An 8,633-nucleotide genomic window follows, 5' to 3' on the forward strand; every position below is an offset into this window, starting at 1 on the left:
CTCACCTTTATAGTATCAAATGCATGTGGCATTCCTTAATCTCATCTTGAAATATTGAGGATTGCTACTGTGTGGCGTTAAAACACCTGCTGGGATTCACGCCAGGGATATCTGCATTTTACTAGCAGCGGATTAAGTTTTTGTGGATTTTTCACGCTGGAAATTTACCAAATAAATATAAAATACATACTTGCGTGGTCAGCTTTTCAATCAGTGCTCACATATCATTTTTCTTATTAACTTGTAGATTTTCCTCCTGGGGAATTGCGAGGGGCAGGGGGAAAGGAGGCTTTGTGGTTTGTTGGTTAGAACCCTGGTATCTGGTTCTCCTCCCTGAGTGTTGCTGTCTTGTAGCATGACCTTGTACCTTTATTATTACTCTTTATTACGCTGTCAGTATAGCTCTAGAGCGATCCCTATGATAGAACAGGTTATCTTCTGCTCAGGTTCTAACATAGTTAAAGTTGTGGTTAGTGTAGATGGAGTCTAACAGTTTGAGTCCATATCTTTTACCCAGGTAAACGAAAACAGTTCACACAACAGATTTTAACTGGGTTGAGAGTGCAATCATATAGAAACTGGGTTCCCTGATGTGGTTCTATTTGTAGCATAGACAATCCCTTAACTTTTTCTGTGCTTTCATTTCTACATCATTAAAGTGGATAGGAGGGGAAATTACTGATATCATTGTACTTCTCTGGGGATATCATTCCAACAAAGCACTTGCTTCTGGGTTTCAGCTGTGTAATGGAAGAACTGTAGAAATCCCCAGGTTCTTAAGACTTTGGGTCTTTCAATAAGCTGGAAACTGCCCAGGTTGATGTTCTCTAATTTCCAAGAGGTGCTTATTCACCATTCAGAGAGGGAACCAGCTCTATGCTAGAACCCCCGCCTCCCTATAAATGCTGACCAGAGGCTATATTAAGGAAAGGTAAACAGCAGTACTTGGCTGCTGAGAAACATGAAGAGTAAGTATTTTGAGAAGGATGCTAAGAGAAAAGTTAAAAATAAAGCTATGATAGGAAGCAATAATGAAGCCAATATGGATAACACAAAAAGAAGTTTTCACTTATAAAATATATGCAATGAGACTAGGGTGCATCCAAACAGAGAAGGTAATATAGGCAGCTTTAAGATGCATCTAAAACAGCTGATAATGCCAAACAGCTTACAAATAAGGGACTGACTACATTGTGGACGAAGAACTGGACATAAGATTCCCACAGTGGTTGTAATGTCAAATACATATGTAATATAACCTCCTTATTTCTATTTCATATTTCCCTTTTTAAATGTTAGTTGTTTTGCTTACAGTGCTGCCCTTTTAGCTTATTTTCATCTGATTATCCACTGTGATTCCCCATATCCTTTTTGCAGCTTCCCAAGGTAGAGTGCCTCATGTTTTAAGTATGCCCCATGTGCTTTAGTGCTAAATGTCCAAGTTGAACTGCATTTAAATAGCTGTTATTTGCTTTCATCCAGTTTACAAAAAGAAACCTGGATTGCTTTGTAGCAGTGATCTTTCCTTTTGATTATTTACCAGTCCTCCAATCTTTGTGTCATCTACAAACTTTATCAGTAAAGTTTTTATTTTCTTTTGGGTCATTGGAAAAAATGTTAAATAGTAAAATGCCAAGAATTAATCCCTAAGGGACCCCAGTAAAAACATATCCTCATTCAATGATAATTCCATATTTACAGTTACAGTTTGAGACCCTGCCAGTTAACTGAATTTCATTCATTTAATATGTACCACATTGATTTTGTACGCTAGTTTATTAAATACAAATGTCTTGAGGCACCAAGTCAAATGCTTTACAGAAGTCTAAGTAATAAACATAGATACTATTGTGATACTAATCTTTTTCTCAAGTAAAGTTGCAATTTTTTTTTAATTGTGTTGGTTTAAAAAGAACTTTTTCCCCCCATAAAACCATATTGTTTGTCATCAGTTATAGTACCCTTATTACATTATTTACCAATCTAGTCCCCTATCATCTACATTTTGGTCCTGTGATTGATTTCAGGGTAAGAAGACTCAATGAATGTGGGTCATGTTGTTTGTCCTTTTTAGTATTAGTGCTATTTTAGTCTTAATCCCCTGAAACTTCCCAAGTGTTCCAGAATTTACTGAAAATCAGCATTAACGACTCTCAGACTTCTTTGGCTAGCTCTTTTGAAACTTTTGGATGCAAGGAACCTCAACCAACTGAATTTTTTAAAAAATCTGTTTTTTAGTATTAGCTGTTGATAATTTTTGCTAGTTACTGTTGGAATAAGAAAAATGTCATTATTGTAAGACTGCATTGCCTGGCTTTTTCTCAAAATACAAAACAAGTATTTATTGGGCACTTTTGCTTGTTTTACATTGTTGTTAACATCTAGTGATGGACAATAACATTGTTAGAATTCTTTTAGTTACTCAATTACTGAACCTTGAAAAGTCCTTATTTAATTGCTGGCTTTTTTGTCTCCTGCCCTTCTGCTTCCCTTATCAATTGTCTACAACTCCTAGCTTCCTAGTTTTATATTCTTTACTATCATCAAATTCCACTTCCATTTGTTATTTGTGTGTAAAACTTTGTATACAAATGTACCGAGGAAGTAAAAACAAGGTTGGCTTTTTAACTGGCATGGTCATCCTTTCTTGTTGGGTTGGTGCATCTAGTAAGATGTACTCAAATGGTTTCCTATTATCTATTATATTTGTCTATTTCAAATTCTTTTTACCACTTGTATTGACTCGTAATTGTTTTCAGCTTTGAAAAACTATTCCCTTTAGAGCCTTATATATGTGTGTGTGTGTGTGTAATATGCCATGGGTCGTGAGTTGGGGGTACTTGGGAAGGCCCTAGGGGGATGTGTGGGTGGAGCTGGAGTGCCGCCACCCACCATCCCATGATGACACCACTCCACTGCACCCCACCCTGCACCCTCCCCCCCACTCTGCATCTGGCTGCTGGGGGTACACTTATTTAAAAAAAAAAAATTAAAAAAAAAAAAAAAAGGTTGACAACCCCTGTAATATGCTACCAGTTTGGACTTGGTTCTGTTTGCACATAAGAAATGTAATTACATTCTGATCGTTTACACCTAAGTTATTAGTGCCAGAATGAAATTAGTGATCCAGGAAATCCAAACAAAGCAAGGACTTTTGTGGGTGATTTATCTTTTATTGTACCAAGTGCATGGCTAAGACATTGGACCATGCAATTGATTCAACAACAAAAAATATCACCCACAAAAATCCTTGCCTCTCACCTAAGTTGCTACTAATTTTTAGCTTTGTGATCAATTCGTCTTTATCTAGTATGGAATTCTTGACACTGGATATAACCCTTGAATTAGGAAAATTGTTTTCTACAAATTTTAGATATTTCAAGGATGTTCTAGGAGCCTGGGACCTTCAGCATAGGTCCCTCAGATTGAGGTTCCCCATGATTATGCAGCCTTTCCCCTACCCTGCACATTATGGATAGGTGCTTAATGAGCAACTTGTCGTGGTCTCTAATGTGATATGATGGTCTGTAGCAGATGCCAACTAGTGCCCCATTTTGAGTGTTATCAGCTAGAACATTGATGCATAAGGATTCAAGATAATTTGTTTCTGAGATGTCATTGATTTAGAAATAGGTAATGCCATTTTTGACAGTTTGTCATTCCTACACCCCTTTTTGCCTAGTCAATCTTTCCTAAATAGGTTAGAACCATAGATTTTTAACATTCTAGTTACATGAGTCTTTCTGTCAGGTTTCAGTAATAACTACTAGGGCAAACTCATGTTCATAAGAGCAAAAACAATTGCTTTTGTTTCACCTAAGCATTTTGCATTGGTGTATAATTAGTTAATTTTTTCCCCCACATTCTTGGTGTCTTTATTTCTAGCTTCTTGAATTTTTTGTTAAATGAGTTAATTTTTTCTCTCTTTTCATCCTCTCTCCCTTTGTTTAATATCCTGATTGATCTAGGACCCCCATGTCTTCTGGAAGACAGGTTATACTTCTGTTGAGAAGGAAGCCATGCAAACTATACAGCTGTCTCCCATCATGTAAAGTAGACCAGTGCTCCAGTAAATCTGATCCCTTTCCTTTACACAATTAACATGAACAGAGAGATGGTTACCTGTGTTAATATGAAGTCACTCAGAAGGTAGGGCAGGATGGCACCTTAGAGACTTACTGGTTCAAAGTCATGAGCAACAACTTACTTTATCAAAGGCTGATGAAGTTAGGTGCTCAGCCTCTAGCCCAAGGTTCCAGATTCAGCCCATGGAGCCATGTCATTCATCCCGTAGGGATCCTCACAGGTCTAGAAATTTGGAGGCAGGGGAATGATGGCAGTATTAATTGCCCCTTCCCTGCTGCCATATTTCCAGACCTGTGAGGAGCCCAATGGGCTGGATGATGTGGCTCTGTGTGCTAGATTTACACCAGTCTGTAGTGGAGTTGTGCACCGGGTCATTTTAGTGTGTGGGTTCAGGCCAGCATGCGACTGGATCCAGAACTTGGGCACCAGCCTGGCTCTGTAACACTCATCTAGCACAGGGGGCCGGATGATTGAGCGCCACTGAAGTACAGTCTCTTGCCAGCTAAAGCTCATGCTTCTCTGAACACACTAGTCTCTAAGGTGCCATCCTGTCCTACTTTCTGCCTACCTTAAACAGCAAGTTACTTAAAGATTCTTCTGCCTTCCTTCCTTTTGTTAGCCATATGGGTTTTAGAGTGATCACTTGGACTTGCTTCTTCACTAGGTTTCAGAATTCTCTCCAAAGGAGTCTTGATATGTACCATCATTAGGGAATCCTTCGCCAGCTTTAGACACCATTCAGTCTCAGTAATGTCTTGTGTCTTGACTCCAGAAAGAAAGTACACCATCCTCTTGTGCTCATGTCCCGTGCAGAACTCGCTTTCCATTCTTCCTAGTATAGTATCCCAGACTAGAATTAGGCTGTCTTTCTCAGTGGTTGGAGATCTTTGTGTATGCATGTCATTTGTTTATGGGTCAGATTAAGCATCCATCCACAGGTGTGTGCCACGCTCCTCTGTTTTCTATTAGACCAGCTAAATCTTCAGAGGTGTCACATACCATCTTTTTCTGACTGATAAAAAAGGTGCCATCTTAGACATTGGGGAATGAACCACACGAAACCTCATCTTTATACCAGTAGTTCTATTGATCTTGGGTCTTTGAAGAACCATTTGGTCCTAGTAACCCCCACATTATTTCTGATGGAATGGTTTTGCCTGAGTACTGGTAATGGCATGGTAGTTCATTATTTGATGGTTGTGAAAAGGGAGCTTATAGGTCTCTCCAGCTTTAGAGGTTGCTAGAAATGCTGAATGTATCCTATCCACCTATGGAGTTATCTAGCTGTCTTAGTATAAGTCAACTAAGTTCAAAGCCAGCTTTCAAAACCAGAGGTTTTCCTTTACCTTTCTTCCTTTGTAGGAGTGGCACAAGGGGTGTGAGTTCAGCTATGCAAGCAGAGTGGACTTTGTTGTTTCAAGGAGTTACAAGGTAGCATTTCTAAAAATCAGGGCACTTTACATGGGGGTGGGAGGTGTTGCTTTAATTAAAGCGGCTCCAAGAGCCACTCTAATTAAAGTGCCTTAGTGTCTGGTGTACCAGCATCTGTGAGCTTAAAAATGGTGGCAGGGATGCTTGAACTAAAGCTTGTTTGACCAGCTTTAGTTCAAGTGTCCCTGCCGCCATGTTTAGGCGCAGGGATGCTGATACATAAGATGCTGCTGTTGGAGCATGGTAATTACCACAGTTCAGCAGACTTGATTAGTGAAATCTGCTCTGATGCACTGTAATTACATTGCATCAGAGCAGCCTCTGCTCGTGTGCAGGCACCCGTATTTATTAGCTTGATATTAGACATTCATTGCTAAAAAAAACCCCAAACAAATCTTATCTAGAAATATGAATGGAGCAAAAGTCATCTGGGTTCTGCTGGATCATTGGACTGGTATTTTACTTGTTATGCCTGTGTCTGTGTCCATACTTGAATCCAGTTCAATCCCTGGTGCATTTGAACCTTAGTGAGGGGGAGTTGTGCCTGAGGAGTCCAGCAGGGCATGATTGAGCATACTTTGAACATCCACACAAGCCAATGTGGGTGGCAATTCATTCTGTCACCTCAAATAAGTAGAGCTTGGGGAGGGTACTACTGAATTCTTCACTTTACGTCCTTCTTATGTAATATATATGTATCATAAGTAAATGGAACAGAGGTGGTGTGTGAGAGAACACAATTTCTATTTCTTCTTCTGAGATAAAAATATTTGTGCCAAACACTCACATTTCCAAGGAGACATTGCCTCTGCCTTTTTCTCTTGATCACATTCAGTTAAAATGTGGTGCCTTGCATTAGCCAGAGTCCTGGTTACGCTTGTCATGTAGGGCTGAGTGAGGAAAGGGTATTTTTTTCTCTGAAGGTGGGGAGGGGGAGGTGAACCCGTTTTCCTAGTTTGCTGGAACAGCAGTTCTTTGGGGTTTTTTGGTTTTTCTGTTTTTTCCACATGAGCAATGTAAAAGAGGTGATATTTGTCCTGTTGCACTAGGGATGGGGGATGGGCTTGGGGCTGTGGGGGGAGAGGGAGGGGGAGCAAGACATGTTGGATCTTGTGGCTGTAGACCTATGCTGGGTAGTTCAAGAAGAGTCTCATTTGCTTTGTGCAACTTTTGCCATGACCCTTTCTGATTGGCAGACGCTTGCAAAATTGGAATTGGGGATTAGTATTTGAGTGCACTTGGCAAGAGGGTGCTCGCTTCAGCCAGTTGTAGGGGAGCAAGCCCCCAGGCAGCTGGAACCTGATACGCAGTCTGGAATTGGGAGGCAAGCCAGCTGCTTTTTTTCCTTTTAGCAATATTAAAGGCTGTAAAATACTAGCATACAAAGCCACCTGCAAAAGCACTCTAAGCCCTTTATTTCTTCCCTACTGATCCCACCCGGATGTCTTCCTGTCTCTCTTGGTAAGTTTGGGGTGCCTGGCTTGTTGCACCATCCTTTTAGCTTTAGGACTCCCATGAGGTTTCTTCCTTGGTCCCTGTGAGTGGTTTCCTATAAATATATAGCTACTGAATTATGACTAAGCTTTGGCTGTTGACTAATGCTTTTGGCTAAGATATTGCAGCAATGGCATATAGAGCTGTGCTCTCTGTGGGTTCACGGATGATTCCTTCAGTGGGAATTAGTGAAAAGGGAGCTGTAGAGAAAGACTGGGCCCTTGCCCTCCTTGACCTTGGAGGATAGTTCCTCTGCTTTATTCACATTTTAAAGGACCCTTCTGTAAAGTAAGCACGCTGTAGTGTTAGGAGTTTGGTCTGGGTTTATTACTAACCCCACCCATCCCTGCCTTTTGCAAGAATCTTGTGAGGCCATGATTGTGTTTTTAGAAGGAGAATGACAGAGAGAAATTCCCTGGAGGCAAATGCAGAGTGTGTGCTCTACACGCCAGTACAGACACACGGGGCTGGGAACTCCCAGAGAGAGATTAAGTAGAGAGCGAGCAAGAGAGAGAGAGACAGCTAGCAGAACAGCTAGAGCTGGAGGAGGAGGAGGAGGAGGAGGGGGGAGGAGGAGACTAGACGCTTTTTAATCTTCAAACTGAGCCATTCGGATTTTTTTTCTTTCCAAATCTTGGTCTCTACGTTTTACTGAAGTGCCTTTTGCATTCCGGGATCATCACGCTACTGGGTTTGAACAGCCCAGGCTGACATGATGTACCTCTGGGTGAGTAGAGAGCTGTCTGTGAGGGCTTACACACTTTGCACATATAAGGAGTGGAAAGCCGAGGGATTCTGTGCTCGCATGAGCGGCCTTCTCCTTAGGGCTCAGCTCTGTGCAGCCCCAACACACAAGTGGGCTTTACTACCCACCATAAAAAATTGTATTTAAAAGTTTATCCTGGTAACTGTATTTTAAGCAGACTTCTATTGCAGGGAAGTTCCTTTGGTTTTTCACCGTTTGGGACAGGCACATTGGACTGAATTTCTACTGGAATTATCTTCCTTGTCTACTACCTGTAGGACCTGTCTCTTCTGTGCATGTGGGCTGATCCCACACACATCTTCCTACACTCTGTGGGGTTTTGGTACGTCTGAGGGGTCCCCACGTGGCTTGGGGCATGATAGCAACAGGTTTATAATCACTGAACGTCTGAAGGAGAGAAAATGATCTGGGAATGACTAGTTTGTGCAACTGGGGTTCATCTACAAGAAGCTGGAAGCACAGATGTTTTGCCAGAGGTGCCAAGATTTCTAGAATTTCTGGGGGACTGCTCAATTTAGTGAGAGGAAAAACCTGAGAAGTATTGGAATTAGCTAGCTGTATAAAAATAGGCAGAAACTTTCAGCTTTTGAGCACATGCTGGGGTTTCCTTTGGAATAATCTGCTAGTAGAGCTGCTTGACTAGTCTTGTAAAAGTAATATTCTCTGCTCTTTGGCAGCCTTGAAAACTGTCATTATATCATGAATCTCTTATTCAAGGGTCCAAGTTTAAGAATAATTTGTTTGAAAAGTATTTCTTAAAAGGAATATCTGTTCATAATTGTAAAGTTGTAGACCTCTGTCATGGCCATTTTTTAAAATCATGTCTCCCCTCTGCCCTCTCTTCTTCCCCCCCCCC

General features: G+C 41.0%; 1 protein-coding gene across 5 annotated transcripts in view; it reads left to right on the plus strand.

The window, feature by feature from the left end:
* RBFOX2 (RNA binding protein, fox-1 homolog 2) overlaps positions 1-8,633 on the plus strand; it is a 318,764-nt gene that overhangs the window by 127,763 nt on the left and 182,368 nt on the right. Inside the window, exon 1 of one of the 5 annotated variants that reach the window (XM_019515302.1) lies at positions 7,619-7,738. The exons of the other annotated variants lie outside the window; for them this stretch is intronic. Coding sequence (XP_019370847.1) covers positions 7,724-7,738 — 15 coding nt within the window. The 5' untranslated portion in view covers positions 7,619-7,723. Of the gene's footprint in view, positions 1-7,618; positions 7,739-8,633 lie in introns of those variants that run through there. 5 annotated transcript variants of the gene reach the window in all.

This window comes from Gavialis gangeticus, unplaced genomic scaffold (genome assembly GCF_001723915.1).
Source record: "Gavialis gangeticus isolate Ggan-Ray unplaced genomic scaffold, GavGan_comp1, whole genome shotgun sequence".
NCBI classification, from domain to species: domain Eukaryota; kingdom Metazoa; phylum Chordata; order Crocodylia; family Gavialidae; genus Gavialis; species Gavialis gangeticus.